General features: G+C 42.4%; 1 protein-coding gene across 1 annotated transcript in view; it reads right to left on the reverse strand.

Moving 5' to 3' along the window:
- Positions 1 to 1,080: 1,080 nt before the first annotated feature.
- Positions 1,081 to 19,344, reverse strand: part of mindy3 (MINDY lysine 48 deubiquitinase 3) — a 54,042-nt gene continuing 35,778 nt past the window's right edge. Inside the window, exons 14-16 of the mRNA XM_060053655.1 lie at positions 17,230 to 17,317; positions 15,078 to 15,149; positions 1,081 to 1,660 (exon numbers count right to left, since the gene is read on the reverse strand). Coding sequence (XP_059909638.1) covers positions 1,511 to 1,660; positions 15,078 to 15,149; positions 17,230 to 17,317 — 310 coding nt within the window. The 3' untranslated portion in view covers positions 1,081 to 1,510. The remainder of the gene's footprint in view (positions 1,661 to 15,077; positions 15,150 to 17,229; positions 17,318 to 19,344) is intronic.

Genomic DNA, 19,344 nt, shown 5'->3' on the forward strand with positions numbered 1-19,344 from the left:
CAATGACGTAGAGATTGGGGAACGTTTGGCATTTCCTGCGACTCCATTACTCTCTAGGCTTGAGGTGTGAAGACCCCACTTCTTCAAGTGTCTGTTGACAGAGAGGGAATAGGACACCATCAGTGTCTCACAATGTATTGCATTGCTGATTTAGTGACTCTGAGGACCAGCATGTGTGCGTGCTTTAGTGAGGATCTGCTATTTAGTCTGAAATATTGCAGGACAGAGCTCAATCTGGGCACGGGTCAGATGTGAAATCATATTTTATAAAAAAGCAACACAAATCACCCTTGACATCACACACACTCTACACAGCCAGTTTTCCCTCTTACCCTCAGGCCGCAGATACAGAGCCCAACCAAGCTTTGTCCATCCATAAGACTTTTGAATGGTTGAACCCCTCTTTGAACTGTATCCTCTCGTTTTAACACCTGGAATCTTTTTTAACTGTATCCTCTCGTTTAAATGCCTGGAATCTTTTAATTTTATTTATTTTTTTCTCCTCCACTATGGAGGTAATACTATTTATTCATTAGGCTTAGGCAAGGATTTTTTATTTTCTGTGGGGTTGATGGTGTGTGTGTGCGCGTGTTTTTGTTTATTGTATGTACTGTTGGGTATGGACACACCCTGCTGCTCTGCCACATCTGAAGTTGCTAACGGAAAAATAAAGTTATTTGAATTTGAATATTTATAGACCCAAGAAAAACAAAAGGCTTTAACCTACGAGTTCAAACATTCAATATCCATCAAAGAAAAAACATTGAAGACCGTTAGAACAAAAAAATAGGTATTTATCTCAGAACCTTGGAGTGTTGTAATAAATACACGTGAAATTGGTCAACATCGTGAAGCTCAATGCACGCATATACGCGAACACACACACTTGTGCAGTCACAAGATCAACCTGCATTTACCTTTATATGAGACAATTTATTCAGAAAATGTCAGTGTGCGTTCCTTCTAAATGGGTAAATGTGTTTCTATGTGTTCTTCTAAGTGGAAGGCTTTGGTAGTTTATGTGTGTGTGTGTGTGTGTGTGTGTGTGTGTGTGTGTGTGTGTGTGTGTGTGTGTGTGTGTGTGTGTGTGTGTGTGTGTGTGTGTGTGTGCCCCCCCCCTTCCAATGAACAGTCCTATTGCTGGAGTAGAAAGTGTTTCACAGTGGCTGTATAAGTGAGACAGGTCGTTAGAGACACATTCAGCACAATCTGCCATTTAAAGCACTGTTAGGCTTTTAATGTCCAAACCAACTTTGGGCTTTGTGCTGAAGGGAAATAAACAGATCAGAGTTTTTTTCACAACGTAAACAAGCTGCTTGCTGATTCCCAACTTATGTTGAAAAGAATAGCATGAGAAGTGAATGCGCCGTTACTCCAGCATTGGTTTTACGTGTCTTAAAAGTATTTGAATGGATCAGAATGCAAGGGGATGTATTAGGTAGGACATATGTTGGGTTTTGCAAGGACAGGGGAGTGAAGGGGAGGTGCAGAAGTGGTCTATTCATTCATTCTAATTCAGCGAGGGTGAGTGGTCGGTGGTCCACAGCAGCTCGATGTAGGGCCACTTGGTCTGCAGGCAGCGTTTGACTGGGGTGTCATCGGTCCGCACCATGGGGTCTTCAAATCCCAGCACCAAGGCGGTCCCCTCTACATACTCCACCTGATCAAACAAACACACATAGCCCGTCAGTATGTACCAAACAGACAAAATCAAATGGCTTTCTTAACATCTTCGGTCGCTACTTTTGCAAGAGTCAGTCACACATTTCCTGACATGCACAAACGCACACACTTTTGGATTCGCACACACACACAGTTTTGCATGTACAGATCCATACATATATTAATGCAAAAAACACACACACACCAAACCTAACAAGCAAAACACACACACACCAACCCTAACAAGCCACACACACACACACACACACACACACACACACACACACACACACACACGGTTTTCATCGACCAAGTTTGGACCTCTATTTCGGGTCATTGTAAAAATACAAAAACATAATACAGAGTTTACTTTTAAGTTATTTTGTCATAATATAACTTCAAATGTTTTTTTTTTTTTTTAAAGAAGTGGGACTACAGATGAAAAATAGTTTAACTAAATCTGGTGCATTTATATGTCCCATACAATGGCCATGTTGATTAATGCACACTGTCCCTTTTAAATAAATAATACAATAAGTTGCCAAGAGGGGACTTGAAACCTTAAGCAATATTTACATATCAAAGAGGGGAATCCGTTCACTGCAGCAGGGGAGCTGTCTGTGCCTATTGTTTCACTCAATGTGTGTTTTCCAATTGCAACTCAACAAAAACAGATGATTAAACATTCATTTTAGCAATATTAAAAAAATTATCTGTGATTAAAAATATTAAGAACATAATCATGGCAACCTAATGGGAAATAATAATGCTTTACCTGCAAATGAGAAGTTGCTTCACTGCATTATATCAAGGACTGCAGCAATTTACTTTAGACTTCAAATAAATACGTTCTTCGAGATTGATTACACTACATTCATTTCATTTTTTTCTTTTTCTTAATTTGCTCCAATAGCCTTATCTATAATTCAATATCACTGTTGCTTCTCTCGGTCTTAACTGTACAAGAGGGGACCTTCCATTGAAATTTAAATGGCTCGGGAATCTATCTTGAAGAGAAAAAATTATTCCATTCTTGAGCATCAGCTGAAGTTCCCCAGCCACATTGCAGACACCACCCTGTGACCAGACATTGTCCTTGTGTCTGAGTCCAGCAAGCAAGTAGTGCTGCTGGAGCCGACCGTCCCATGGGAAGACCGCCTGGAATAAGCCTTTGAGAGGAAGCTCTCCAAGTACGCAGGACTGGTCAGGGTCTGTAAGCAGGCTGGTTGGAGAGCAAGGTGTCTCCCGGTGGAGGTTGGATGCAGGGGTTTTGCAGCCCGTTCCCTAACCAGAGCCTTCAGGAGGAGAGGAGGAGAGCCATCCGCAATATCACCGATGCGGCAGAGAGGGCCTCAAGATGGCTGTGGCTCAAAAGAGGAGAGCCATGGAGTCATCGTAGCTAGCTAGCCATCTGGACATAAGCTGGGGTCTGATGGAGCATAATACGACAACATAATACGTCCTCCCCTGGAGGACGTATTATGTTGAAAGACCAGAAACGTCTGATGATTCCAGGCACATCACTGATGATGTGTCCAGAGGCATCAGTAGATGTTTGTACACAGCGAACACCCTGAGTTATCAGTGACAGCCAGGAAAGACTGGATCACAACCATGAGGAGTGTGGTGACTACTGGAGAGTCAGTGGCAGCTCGGAGAGACGGCAACCAGGGCAGAACGGGCTGGCAACCCATTCTGTGTTCTCTGATAGGAGGACTCCCAACAAAGATACGATGAACCTTATGGAAAAATACCCCCAGGGGTGCCCGAGAATGGGGAAGGATGAGCACCCCAGTAAGACGGACACAACGGCATCAGACCTAAGCAATGGACAAACGACTATGAGCAAGCAGTGTACATGGGGTAAAATCTGCAAGAACATCCACAGCCTAAAGATCCACCGAGCGAGGATGAAGTGCCCGTTGGGAGCAGAAGCAACACAACGCACAAGTTTTCAACCTGGTGAGACGCAGGAGGGACCAGGCCCGGAGTCACCAGGCCCGAAGTCACCCCATAGTGCCCGGAACCTCCAAGTGTTGGAAGCTAATCCCTCGATCATCAAATCTGACAGGAGGCAGATCAAGTGGCCAGCAGCTAGCATGACCTCACTGTGGAAGCAGTTCGATGATGTCGAAATTCTGGAGGCAACAGTAAAGGTTGGGGCGGACAGGAAGCTACAAGCTATGACAACAATCATTGTCAGTATTGCAGCTGAGCGATTCGGTTAGGAGGTTAAGAAAAGCTATGGAACAACTTACTCAAAGAACCAAAGAGCTGTGAGGATCCATAACATCAGGCAGGAGATGAATGCACTGAAGTTCAATTACAAGGAGGCCGTAGACGAGGATTGCATTGACCTGGCCCAGCTAATGTGCATCATACGGATAAAGATCAGGGTTCTCCGCCGGGCTGAGTGGCATCGGAGGCGGCTCCGTGAGAGTGCGTAAGCGCGCAGCCTTTATCTCCAACCCCTTCAAGTTCACCAAGGATTTGTTGGGGCAGAAGCGCAGTGGTAAACTTGCCTCCTCACAGGAAGACATAGACCAACATCTGAAGGAGACGTACAGCGACCCGCAAGAGAGCAGGAGCTGGGAGAATGTAAAATCCTCATAGACCCCCCTGAACCTGAGGTGCAGTTTAACATGTCAGAGCTGCAGCTAAAGGAAGTGAGGGAGGTCGTCCGCAAAGCAAGCTCTGCTCCAGGACCGAGTGGCACTTCATGCAAAGTGTATAAGAACTGTCCCAAACTCCTGCTGCGTCTGTGGAAAATCCTGCAAGTCTTCTAGAGAAGAGGGAGGATCCCAGATCAATGGAGAGTGGCTGAAGGGGTGTGGATCCCGAAGGAGGAAAACTCCACCCAACTAGACCAGTTCCGCATCATCTCCCTACTTTGTGTCGAGGGAAAGATCTTCCAAACGGCTGTGTATCTACCTTGAACAGAACAACTACATCGACACATCTGTCCAGAAGGGCGGCGTTTCGGGAATTCCAGGCTGTCTGGAGTACAACGGTGTGGTGACACAGCTGATAAGGGAGGCAAGAGAGACCAAGGGCAACCTGTCGGTGCTGTGGCTTGACCTGGCAAATGGATTTGTCTGATCAGCCACAGCTGGGTCCCCTGGAGGACGTATTATGTTGAAAGACCAGAAACGTCTGATGATTCCAGGCACATCACTGATGATGTGTCCAGAGGCATCAGTAGATGTTTGTTCACAGTATTGATGTGAATCACAGATCCCATAATGTTTCCTCAACCTGTTCAGTTAAAAAGTTTTATAAAGCAAGCATATTGTCCACTCCCATGTTTATAAGAATCTTACAAACTTGACAAACATCATTTTAAGATGTATTTAGACCAGTTAAAAATGTGGCTATTAGTTTGCAGTTAATTATGGACAATCATGCGATCAATCATGATAAAATATTTTAATTGATTGACAGTCCTAGTCAAGTATTTTTTTATTTTTTTTATTTTCTTCTATAGAGACAGCAGAAAACATTTTTTATTCTAACCTAATGAATACATAAATGTGTAAGTGTTGCTCCATACCATTTAAAAGGGAACCAGTGTCATTTTGTAGAGGCAAAGAGGGCAGGGCTCCAGAGTGCGCCTAATTTGGGCGCACATGCGCCTAGAATTCGGGGTAGTGCGACCAAATATTTTATTTGGGCGCACCGGTGCGACTGAAAATGTATCTGGTATAATTATTATTATTTTATTTTTTTACAGAGCAGTCTATTCATAATATTGTAATAACCACGGAAGAGGCAGTGAATGAAGTATTGATTAGACAGCAATTTATTAGATACCTAATAAATCGTTGGAACACGCAAGACCGGTAACAATAGCAACGCCGGTAAACAAACCCGCGAAGCCCAATCCAGTGGCCTGTACTACGAAGCTTGATTAGAGGGTTAGCAAGGTATGTTGAGCTGAAAGCCTGGGTTAGCTGTACCATGAAAGTCGATCTCTTTAAGCGTCGCTGTATCACCATTGGTGACTTACGCTCGCAACCAAACCTGGTCGGGAGCAGCTTTTCAGCGAGTCTACCCGGAGACCGGCTACTTATATCGGCGTGCGCAGCTTCCAAGCCCCTCCTCCGATAATGGCGTCACCATTTGTCGGTGTTCCCATGGACCACGGCGCACTTATCGTACAGGCGTCTCTCCGGAGACAGAGGGTTTTTCGGGACAGAACCGATCCCTTGGCATTGTCTGACGATATTCTTTATGAGAGATACAGATTCGGCATTTATTTAAGGCATTTATTTAATGGTCAAAATATTATTAATCAATGGCGTAAATAGCGCAAGGCAGGCACGGTCCAACGCCCCCCCCTCAACAACTCAGCGCAAGGCAGGCACGGTTCAACGCCCCTTCCCCCCGTCAACAACTCAAAACTTGGGTGCACCATAAATACGTGCTGGTGCACCCAAATTAAAACTTTAGGCGCACCAGTGCACCCAAGGAAAAAGTTAGTCTGGAGCCCTGGAGGGACTTCTGTCATTCTGTACAATCAAATGGGAACCATCTTTTCTGTTTAACAGCACAAGGTTAAAAACAAAATTCTCCATTTAAACCTTCTTTGAAGGTCTGTATACTATTGTGCAGTTTCTGACACATGCTGTAGGTAACTCCATCAAAAAAACAGATGATAGCATTAAGGCTGTTCAAGTGCAGGGAACAATGATTGTTGCTTGATAGAACAGTGATCAATTATGGTAGTTAAAACGCAAGTCATTTTATTGTGGAAAAAGATCATATAGAAAAAAAACTGTCCCCTACATAAGTTCACATTCAAAGAACAGACAAACTTTTTGCTCTAAAATATATAAGATGGTCCCTGCTTGGATTATTGTACAACATGACAGAAGTCCCCTGTTATACAGTATCGGGCGACACTCACACTCTTGCATGGATCTATTCATAAATTCTGGAAAAGACTGAAGGTAATCCTCATCAATAATCGAAAGATATATTTAGAACAGTTAAAAAATGTTTGATTAATTTGCAATTTGCGAGTTAACTATGAACAATCATGCGATTAATCACGATTAAATATTTTAATTGATTGACAGCCCTAGTTAAGTTTTTTCTCATGTTAAAATGTCTCTTATGAAATATGGAAGAACTGTCTACAGCAGGGGTCAACAACCTTTTCAACATGCAGTGCCAGTTTGACATTTTCTCGTTAATGATTGTGACTTAAGCAACAATATATTAAATATTAAGCTGAATTATGACACAGCGACCAAAAACATTTCAAAAAGGCCTGGAATTGTATTATTTCAATATAGTCCACAATCATGCATCAAAACATTTTAAATGTTTTTTTTTGCGTTATATTTGCTACATGGGCTTACAAATTATTGATACATATGTCCCATCTTAAAACAACACTTTCGGAAACTCATTCAAAAACATTTGCGCTGTGAGAAATATAAAAAACAAGAATAGATGAGAATGTTGGAACCATCCAAATCAATATCTTTAAGACAGCTTTGCAAAACCATGTGAATGTGATGCATACAGGCCACTTGCAACAATATTTTAAATATTTTCTTCATAATTGATCCCACTTCAGAACACTGCTTTCAGTAACTCATTTAATCATATTTGTACTGGGAGGAAATGCCCAAAACAGAATAAAGTGCAAAAAAATAGTAGTAGTAATAATTATGCTGCCGTATTGTGTGGTGACATTTTTAAATAATAATGAAATAAAAAATATGATCTTTTTTTTAAAATCTTTTTAAGCGTGCCAATGATTATGCTGCCACGTGCCAGTGGTGGCACGCGTGCCTAGGGTTGCCGACCCCTGGTCTAAAAGCTCTGTGGCAAATTATTAATTTTCTACTATAGAGGAAGCAGTGAAATTTTTTTTTATAACCTAATGAATACATAAATCCTGGAGTGTAAGTGTCGCTCCATACCATTTAACAGGGAACCAGTGTCATTTTGTACAGGCAAAGAGGGGACTTCTGTCATTCTGTACAATCCAAGTGGGAACCATCTTTTCTGTTTAACAGTTTTAAAACATTCTACACATTAAACCTTCTTTGAAGGTATGTGTACTATTTTGCAGGTTCTGACATATGCTGTAGGTAACTCCATCAAAAAACATGATAGTTTAAATAACGTTCAAGTGCAGGGAATAGTGATTGTTGATTGAACAGTGATCAATTGTGTTGGTTAAAACTGAAGTCATGTTATTGTGGAAAAAGATAATTAGAAAAAAACGGACCCTTACATACGGAGTTATAAGAAAGATGTGAATCAGGCAAAAAAATTCACTTTCCTTGACAGTGGATAAGTTCGGTATGCATATAAGTACCGACTGACCAATAGCGAAATACTGCAGCTGCTGATGCCATCTCTAAGTTAAAAAGTAGCCGCACCCACTCCAAACCAATCTTAATAAGTGTATACATGTCGATTATAGCGGCCTACACCACCTCTTCTATTCCGCATGGAATTATATTCCGATCAGAGAATTGTAATCCGATTGAGCCGTATATACAGTGGGGAGAACAAGTATTTGATACAATGCCGGTTTTCCCATTTACAAAGCATGTGGTCTGTAATTTTTATCATAGGTACAATACAACTGTGAGAGAAAAAAAATCCAGAAAATCGCATTGTACGATTTTTAAGTAATTAATTAGCATTTTATTGCATGACATAAGTATTTGATCACCTACCATCAAGTAAGAATTCCAGCTCTCACAGACATGTTTGTTATTCTTTAAGAAGCCCTCCTGTTCTCCACTCATTACCTGTATTAACTGCACCTTTTTGAACTTGTTACATGTATAAAAGACACCTGTCCACACACTCAATCAAACAGACTCCAACCTCTCCACAATGGCAAAGACCAGAGAGCTGTGTAAGCTTTAAAATTGTAGACCTGGCTGGGGGAGCTGGGATGGGCTACAGGACAAAAGGCAAACAGCTTGGTCAGAAGGCAACAACTGTTTGCGCAATTATTAGAAATGGAAGAAGTTCAAGATGACGGTCAATCTCCCTCGGTCTGGGGCTCCATGCAAGATCTCACCTCATGGGGCATCAATGATCATGAGGAAGGTGAGGGATCAGCCCAGAACTACACGGCAGGACCAGGTCAATGACCTGAAGAGAGCTGGGACCACAGTCTCAAAGAAAACCATTAGTAACACACTACGCCGTCATGGATTAAAATCCTGCAGCGCACGCAAGGTCCCCCTGCTCAAGCCAGCGCATGTCCAGGCTCGTCTGAAGTTTGCCAATGATCATCTGCATGACCAAGAGGAGGACTGGGAGAAGGTCATGTGGTCTGAGACAAAAATAGAGCTTTTTGGTCTAAACTCCACTCGCCGTGTTTTGAGGAAGAAGGATGAGTACAACCCCAAGAACACCATCCCAACCGTGAAGCATGGAGGTGGGAACATCATTCTTTGGGGATGCTTTTCTGGGGGACAGGACGACTGCAGCGTATTAAGGGGAGGATGGGTGGGGCCGTGTATTGCGAGATCTTGGCCAACAACCTCCTTCCCTCAGTAAGAGCATTGAAGATGGGTCGTGGTAGGGTGTTCCAACGACCCGAAACACACAGCCAGGGCAACTAAGGAGTGGCTCCGTAAAGGTGCGAACACACCAAGCGCGTACCTCGCGTACCATGTACGTGCGTAACGCAGCGAAAATGTTGCTTGACCATTTTGTGTCAAAAATGGTCAGATACGCGCGTATCTGACCATTTAAGGAGTCCGAGGAAGGAAACCCAAACGCCGCCGTGTTTGGATGGATGATAGAGCTTGGATCGGGTTAGATTAAATAATCTCGGATATAAATAACAATAATCGGGTTAAATAACTTCACATGGTGTGTCTGGTGTGTTTCCAGCATTCGTAGTGTTGATCAGCAGAGAAATAGTCCGCCAAGACGTTGAGGTTGCTTAGCAATCAGAGACTCTGTCCATGCAAGTGAACGGAGCGTTCACTCTTCGTCATAACTATCAAACCAAACATCCTTCACATTCACCGAGCGAACATTATGAGAGTAAAATGCACATTTCTCGCTAGAAATGTTTCCATAAACGCATTTAATGGCGTAACTATGTTACTATTTTCACTCAGAATAAAGAAAGTTGCCGGCCGTGGCTGCCATGGACATGGCTGCTCTGGAGTCCGAGGTAGGAAACCCAAACGTCGCCGTGTTTGGGTGATAGAGTTTAGATCGGGTTAGATTAAATAATCTCGGATATAAATAACAATAATCGGGTTAAATAACTTCACATGGTGTGTCTGGTGTGTTTCCAGCATTCGTAGTGTTGATCAGCAGATATATAGTCCGCCAAGACGTTGAGGTTGCTTTAGTAACCAGAGACTCTGTCCATGCAAGTGAACGGAGCGTTCCCTCTTCGTCATAACTATCAAACCAAACATCCTTCACATTCACCGAGCGAACATTATGAAAGTAAAATGCACATTTCTCGCTAGAAATGTTTCCATAAAAGCATTTAATGGCGTAACTATGTTACTATTTCCACACAGAATAAAGAAAGATGTCGGCCGTATGCTTCTGTCCAAGCTCACTACTCTCTGCCAGTGACGTCGGGTCAAGCTCAACGCTGATTGGCTATTGCGGCGCGTATGAGCATAAAAAGTTCAATTTTTTGAACTCCTCGCGTACATGTACGCGCGTATGTGTACGCGCGTATGTGTACGCGCGTACATGTACGCGCGTATGTGTACGCGCGTATGTGTACGCGCGTATATGTGCGCGCGTATGTGTACGCGCGTATGTGTACGCGCGTATATGTGCGCGCGTATATATACGTGCGTATATGTACGCGCCTCATACGCCCCTACAGCGAGTAAAATGTTGCTTGGTACGCATGATACGCTGTACGCACCTCATACGCGCGTACACCAATGCTTCCCTATGGAAAAATTGCCGATTTTATACGCGTGGTACGCAGGTGACGCGTTTGGTGTGGCCGTACCTTAAGAAGCATCTCAAGGTCCTGGAGTGGCCTAGCCAGTCTCCAGACCTGAACCCAATAGATCTTTGGAGGGAGCCCATATTTCCCAGCGAGAGCCCCGAAACCTGAAGGATCTGGAGAAGGTCTGTATGGAGGAGTGGGCCAAAATCCCTGCTGCAGTGTGTGCAAACCTGGTCAAGAACTACAGGAAACGTATGATCTCTGTAATTGCAAACAAAGGTTTGTGTTCCAAATATTAAGTTCTGCTTTTCTGATGGATCAAATACTTATGTCATGCAATAAAATGCAATTTAATTACTTAAAAATCAAACAATGTGATTTTGTGGATTATTGTTTTAGATTCCGTCACTCACAGTTGAAGAGTACCTGTGATAAAAATGACCGACTACCACATGCTTTGTAAGTGGGAAAACCTGCAAAATCGTTCTTCCACTTCTAATCGGATCAGAAGTGTCCATTTAAACGCGGCTGTCTACCGGTCACACCGGTCTCACGGTAACGTCAAAATCCATACCGTAGCGCAAATTCACACCTGTGTACTTTCTATAGAGGGATTATCAGTCTACATCACTCCCCACTCTACGAGCTTGTGCAGAAAGAGACGAGAGCGACAAGAGCCGCAATCATGTCTTGTTGTGCGGTTGGTTGCACAAACCGTTTTAATAAGACTGATTATCCCATTTATTCTACTTCTTGCTTGCCAACATAATAAAACAATTCAAATACTTTACTAATTCTCCCTCAAAAAGTAGTCCCCTTTAATTACGATCGATCAAACATGTTTTTGACACCTTTAGGCATTATCCCGCTTATACCATGGTCACTTGCCAAAGAAATTAAGATTTAAGATCATTCATTTATATTTTCATCATTTTACAATCCAAGTATAAAGTTTTTCACATAAATAGTAAAAAACTGGACCTTAGCTACGACTTGGCAACGGGAGGTATTTTAGTCAGCTGAGCTATGAGCCAGAGAGCTAACGTTATGGATTGTACATATTTATAATTCGAAATTCGTCCCAGCCTTTATACCACAGATACTATAGCATATAACCTTGTTTTCTGATTACAGTTTAATGTAACAGTAAACTGACAACAACGCTAATTAACACTACAACTGCAAATTAACCACACAGAGATAACCATGGCAACCGGTCAAACAGATGTTCTTTTTGCGATCATTCTTTAAAGATCGATTCCTCCAGCCAGAGGTCAGAAAATTTGCATTTCCCCATTATTGTCTTTCAAATGACTTTGAACTAACAGAAGCGAACTCGCGAAGTGGGTATTACTAAGCCAGCCGGGTATATCCAGTTTGTTTCAGCGCACGCACCACGAGTCATCATTGATATCGCTCACGTCACACTCGCAACATAAAAATAAATCCACTCAAGTTTTAGTAATTTTAGGAGATAGGCCCGATGTAAATTACACCAATTGAAAAACTCATAGGCCTTGTTGGAAATGTAATACCTCATCAGATGACTTTTATTACTTTTTAATGGCCTTAATTTGGGCTAATTTCATTTACTACCTTTTAATACCTTTAACAACCCCGCGGAAATCCTGCATGTGTTCTGTTTTTATGCTTATCCAGTTTCTTGTTTTAATTAACTGCTTTAAGCTGTCACAGAGGTAGATGTGTGGTGAACTCCCAATTAGTAAAATGTTAGGCCAAAAAGTTTGCGCGTTTGGACTTTTCCTGTGGACGTAATTTGTTTGTTTGGCTGTGCGAGCCCAGGGGGTGGCTGCTTCGGCCGCGTCCACGTACACATACAGCCCAGATGAACTAAACTGCATTCGGGATGCTGTGGCGATCAGTACCCCCCTCCCCTGGATTCACCCCAGAGCTGAAGCGGAGGAAAAGAGGCAGACGGAGCGGCATGCGGGTGAGCCGGTTCTACCATCGTGAGAATGAGTAATGTTCGCTCCCTAGCGAACAAAGATGATTAACTCGCAGGGCTTCTGAAATACGATCGGCTGTTTCGGCAAAGCAGCCTGCTCTGTTTTACAGAGTCTTGGCTTAATAACACCATTCCTATGTAATACATGGACATGGATGGCTTCACAATCTGACAGGACAGGGATCACGTGATGACACGCAAGCGGACGGGAGGAGGAGTCTGCCTGTATGAGAATGAACAGCGGTGTCACTTTGGGCACATCACAATAAAGGAGAGTGTGCGATAAGAACATTGAATTACTGGTGGCGAGTTGCAGGCCCCACTATCTTCCTCGTGAATTTTCCAACGTCATTGTTTTGGTTGTATACATCCCACCGTCTACAAATGTAGAGTCAGAGCTGCTCACAACCTCTTAAGTCACACTCCAGATGCTCTCATGATTATAAATGGTGATTTTAACCACTGCACCCTCTCCTCACTGCCTTCCTTCAAGCAGTTTGTTACATGTCCAACAAGAAATCACAGGAGTATCGATTTGTTTTATGCCAACATCAAAGACAGTTACTTTTCCACCGCTCCGCCACCACTTAGCAGCTCTGACCATAACCTGCTGCTTTCAACTAAATACACCACACAGGCTCGAAAAGAAAACACATCCACCAAATCAGTTTGCCTGTGGTCTACGGAGGCAAGTAAGGAATTAAGGGCCTGTTTTGAAAACACAGACTGGTCCGTGTTTAGGAACGAGGACTATTCTGTTTTTAACAGGGTTGACAGTCAGTGTGTTTACATGGGACAGCTCGATCAGATTAAGCCTTATACCGATTTTGCTACTCGAACGGACCGTGTCAATTATCCGGTAACAATCGGCAACAATCCCTTTCTCCTCCATGTAGCGTTTCAATCTTGACTTCAGAGTCAAGACTTGAAGAACGTGAAATCCTACGCAGGTTTACAAGCAGGTAGAAACCGGACTATGATCGAGTTTTCTAGGTGTTCTTATCCGATCACGCTTGTCCATTCATGTACCGATTTCGGTCCGAAGTAGATCGGTTATGCTTTCTCCAGAGAATGGTATGAAAAGAAAAAATGGCTATGTGGTTGCTCAAAGAGAAACACTGTGTTTTGTTTCCCATGTCTACTTTTTCGAGCAAGTGTGTGCAAAGGATATATACATTTATGCAATATATACATATTAAAAAAACATAAATTGTGGGTGTAGTCATACGCCAGTAGTTTCTGCCCCACTGAAATTTAGGGTCACCGCACGCTACTGCCCAGACCCTTAAGAGGATATTCAATTGTTTGCAAGTAGAAATGCTGCCTGGAAACAACTATTTAAAAATAATAACAAATAAAGATTAATCAAATTGTCAACAATGCAAGGGTTAAGTCAGCTAGAAGATTGATTTAACCCCGAAAGGCTGCTGTTAAACTACTGTAAAACAGCTTTCTTCTACTACGCTGTGATTCTTTACCATCTCCCATTTTAATCGTGGCCTGCAATACTACACCTTAACCTTTATTTGTGGTTTTCTTTCTGATTATTGCACAATTTATTGACAAGTAATGATGAACACGTACTGGTGAATTAAGCAGTGAAACAATTTCAAGGATGTCAAAAATTGCAGAATCGCAGAAATGTAAGTGAAAGTTTGCATAAAGTGGAAGGCACACAACACATGCAACATTTTTTTTAAAATAATTGTTCAAATATTGTAGGTATTGTAGTCATAGTTCTTCTTTAGTCCTAGCTCAGCTCTTTATTCAACAGGGTTGACTTTGAACAAAGGAAGTGGTTGGATGATTCAATGATTAAAGTGGATCTCTTCGAGGACAGATTATGATCATGCATGTGCACAGATACACACACACACACACACACACACACACACACACACACACAAACCTCCACACACATATGTAAACAACAAACATACACATGGCCAAACATGCAAAAATTCATGAATTTAAGTGCAAAATAGTAACACACACACACACACCGGCTGTGGGGACCTGCTGAGGGGTCTGTTATTTCCATCAAGAAGCCTGGGAATGGAATTACCATCCCAAGCTTTACAGGCGCCCTGCCTGTGTGCGTGCAGGTAGTGCACAGGCGTATGTTCAGTGCTATTTGTGGGTTCTGAGGGCTCCCTTATGGGAGAGTGTATTCCTAGACTATACAAAGTCAGCGATATTGCTCATCAACAGCATTATACAGCCATTAATTAATGTTAAACTACACCCTCCAACATCGTCATCCATCTAGATAAACGGGCTGGACCTAGTAGTATAACCATCCATCATTGACAAGTTGTTGAATATATGGGAAACGGGACACTAAGTCGGGGAATGTGAAAGGCTCTTTATGGCTATTGTTCCTTCTGGAGGGGACTAATGCATACTACTGGGAATACTTGTGTATTCCAGCTGTTTGTAGGCAAGGTTGTGTGTGTGTGCTTGTCTGAAATACATGCATACTGTGGGAAGACAGACTCAGAGACAGAGACAGACTCCGAGCGAGCTTACCCTCTCGCTGTGGTTGGATTGTTTAAGCCCATTGTAGTGGTAGACCGGAAAGGAGTCTGGGATTCCTGAATCCTGAAAGACACCAGCAGTGTAGGTTGAACAACAAGCAGTAGGCCACAGCGACTCTCCTGACTGGTATGGGGGTCAGTACGCGAGCAGGAAGATGGACAGAACATTTCTTAACCGATTGGCCACACCAGCATACACCCCAGGCCCCGGCTCTAAACCCCATGGGCCCTATTTTAACAGTCTGAAACGCAAGTGAGAAGTGCCAAACGCAAGAAGCTTTGTGGGCGGTTCTTTGGCAATGTTGCTATTATACCGGCGGATAAATGACTCTTGCGCCCGACGCAAATCTAATCTAAAGGGTTGCCCTGAAGTAGCCTAATTACCCGTAGATGTGGTTTGGGCGTAACGTGCAATAAACCAATGAGAGTGCCATCTCCCATCCCCTTTAAGAGCCATGAGCGCATTTGAATCTGACAAGTTGATATTTTGACAGCGGCTTTGAGGTCGCCAATGAGACAGATGCATGACCACATGAATTTCTAACTTCAACTGGCTCAGTTAACGGCCAAATAATAAGGCCTAATTCACACATGGATAGCGTTTCCTTCCACACCTTCAGAAATACTGAGTCCTCAAATACATTTCGGCAAAAAAAAAACGTAACACATATGATATGCGGTAACTGTGGTTCTATTTAATGATATACGCAATACATTAACAAACATTGTTTCTTACCAGTATTGTATGCATTATTGTTATCGACTTGTGTTGCTAATATGCATGTGTCCCCCCTTTAATATACATTGCCATGGACTGTATTATGCGTTACGTGTTTAGTTTGCGTGTGTTTAAACAGATGGATGCACATATGCGCGCCCGCATTTATTAATTATTTTACACATACACACACGCTCTCCTGACTGGTATGGGGGTCAGTGCGCATTCATTCAATATTATTAACACTCACTCGCGATAAAACAATGTTTTCTCACGATCAAATACTCAAGTTATAGGCTTGTACACGATGTCTGTGTCAAGAAAATATGTGTTTGCTGTACGGTGTTTGCAGATGCATTGATTTAAAAGTACAACTTATTACCACTGTATCAGCTGTTCTTTCCCAAATAATTTACAAAGAATGTGTGGCTAGGTAGATGAGAGAAGCAAAGTGTATGCGCGAGGTGCACAAGCAACATTATGCATGCGCCCTTAAAATAGCATCTGAACAATGCGCCACTGACTTTAAACCAGGTATTTCCTGGTATGTGGCGGAATTGTTTTCTGAAACTGCAATATAGCACCAGGTAACGTTAGCGCCAGAACACTCCTCCTCCTTTCGCTGAACCGCCCCTTGGGGAGCAAGATAATTCCCTAATTTAGCGACACGTGCCTGTGGAGGGAAAAGAACGCTTGCAAACTTTCTACACGTCGGTGTGTCGGTGTAGAAAGCTAATTGTGATGGACGCAAGATAGGGCCCCATGTGTTCAGAGTGAGTTTTTGTGTGTGCATGGGTGTTTAAGCGCATCCACTGCCAATTCTTCAAAGAAAAAACAACAGTTTGACCAATGACAGTGAGATGTCCTTGGCCTGAGAGATGAATAACTCTCGTAGTGCGAGTATACAGGGTAGGCTCCTGTTTCGTGTTTATGTCCCTGTGTGTGAAACCCTAACCTCTATGCTGATCCCACGTGTCTTAGAAGTGTGCACGAGTGTGTGTGTGTGTATCTATGTGTATGTCCCATTGGCTAATGGCACTATAATTTCTTTGCGGCCGAGCACCATTCCACTGGTAAGTCCCTTAAGCCCTGATCACTTTAACACAGCTCCCTCTATCTCTCTGAACCAGCCCCCGCCTCCAGTGTTTTCTCCTCCCTCTTGCTTTCTCCTCCTTCCAGTCCACATCATAAAGACACCTCTATCTGCTCCGCTTGCCTCTTAGTAGTGCGTAACGAGGCATTACTGATACTCATGGACATTTCACATGAGACACCACAGGAATGTACTGTGGCCAGAAGTCCTCTGATTGAATATAAATAATGAATTGTTGTAAGTACAGTCGATTAGTGAAGTAGCCGTGTTTAAACCCATCTATCTTGAGAAAGTTAGAAATGTAGTACATCACATTCCAAAACTCATTGTTACCTGTTCAGGGAAGAATTCGAGCAGGAATGGGCCCAACAGAATGATTCCTAAACTCTCTGGGTCCAGCTTGCTTTTCATCAGGCTGACACTGAGAGGAAAGAGAGGAAAAGAAATGGAGGACATTTTAATTTTGGAGAGGAAGAGAACAAGACGGCATGTGAACAAAAGGGGAAAGGAGTGAACCATAATGCAACTTAGAAACCAACCCATTTTGTGGCCACGTGCAGCCATCTCATCACTTGTTCTGGTTCTTGTGTGCACAAATGCTTCTGTTTTTGGGATGTGGCACTAAACACACTTCTCTCGGACATTCCTGCATGTTAGTTATGGTTATGATTTCACAGATATAACGGCTCTTGTCAGGTTGGACTTTTAAGGTAGAAAGGAAAGAAACGCGGTTCAGACAGGGACACAGAGCAGCCAAACAACTGATCTGCTCACGAGTCTAGGTCTGGAGGATATGCTAAGATTTAACATCATGACACACGGTGGAATTGCGCATACCATAATATGAATAATAATTTAAAAAAACATTGTCAACAGTCTAACCTAGGGTCATTACTTTATGTATTTGCTCATTTAGGTATGGTATCAGATCAAAACTAGTTTTCCTTTCAGACTTCATATTTTGATCATTTTAAGGGCATACTGTATCTTCTCATAGCAAATTTAGAAAAAATAAATGGGTTTCAATATTTGTCATAATTCTATTTCATGATACCTGCATTCGATTTAAAGATGTAAACCGATAATGTTGAATTATTGCCCAGCCCTAATCAAGTCTACCGCAGCGCAACCACACCATAAGGAGATCTCAGAAAGGGAATAATACTGCCAAACAAATCCATGGTCATCCAAGATTTTTGATCCTGACCAGTACTGACAAAAACATTTGATGTCAAAATCCCAAAGCTTTTTGAACCTTTGCATGTGTTAGAACCACACCAAAGTCCAGGTTGAGGCCGTGTTCACATCTAGCGGTTTTTGCAATAGGGAAAAGTTGAGCCAAAAAAAAAAAAAAAAAGATGGCAGCGTTTTTGTCCTAAAAGCGCAGAGAGCGTTTTTTCTATCGCCTAGCAACGAACCCATTCTAGACCCGACGTTACTCGTCTACTACGTATCCAGGCTAGAGCCCATTAGACATGTTGTAGATCTCGACATGTTCCGTTATTAAAACTATTAACCGCTCCACCGGCACTTTCCCGAGTGATTTGTCCACCATCGTTTCTTGTTTTGACAATGGAGAGTTTCCTTCGTGACTACTGTAAATGTCAATGTTCTGCTTGTGATTGGTCAGTTGCCAAAAAGACGCCTGACGTCGGCCGCTTTCTTCCTTAAAGTTGAGCTTTTTTCAACGCTCCGTATGGCAGAAAAAAACGCTGGGAGAGACTTTTTGCAGAAACGCTCTGTAATGTAAAACAAGCGCTGGCAGAATTAAAAAAAACGCTAGATGTGAACACTGCCTAAGTCTCAAGTCTTTGGTCACGAGTCCAAGAAAAGTCTCAAGTATTTGGAAAGAAGTCCAAGTCAAGGCTCAAGTCTTTTATGGTTGTAATAGGGGTGCAGCACTCCCGCTTTTTAATTACGATAGCAATTTGGAGCAACACACTCACTCTTTTACTCATTCAATATCATGTTTTATTTTCTTTCTTAAAAAGGCTTAATATTAAGCTAACATTTTCATTGCCTTGTAAAATATAAATATAATAAATGGATACATACAACATGAATTAATTGTATGCAATATAAATAATATATTGTATTATAAAGTTTCTTAAAAATATATAGGCCTACACATTACAATACATATTATAGGAGCCACATTTATATACAGTAAATTGTTTATTTTTGTATGTTTTCTTCCTTGTATTAATACAAGGTTTCACATGCAATAATTTGGCCCATAATTTGCTCTGCACGTATAAACATGGGCAGACAGAGAAACTGAGAGCGACGCTGGTCTCGGTCCTCTCCCTCTTTGGGGGCTACCAAGCTTTGGATAACAAATAATGATTTTGACCGTTCAATGCTCATTGCGTTTAAATATAACAGATTTTACTGCATGGTTCTGGATTGTTTATGAAAACTGTGATCTCCAACGTCCACAGGTGATTA

The sequence above is a fragment of the Gadus macrocephalus genome, chromosome 6 (assembly GCF_031168955.1).
Source record: "Gadus macrocephalus chromosome 6, ASM3116895v1".
Taxonomy (NCBI): domain Eukaryota; kingdom Metazoa; phylum Chordata; class Actinopteri; order Gadiformes; family Gadidae; genus Gadus; species Gadus macrocephalus.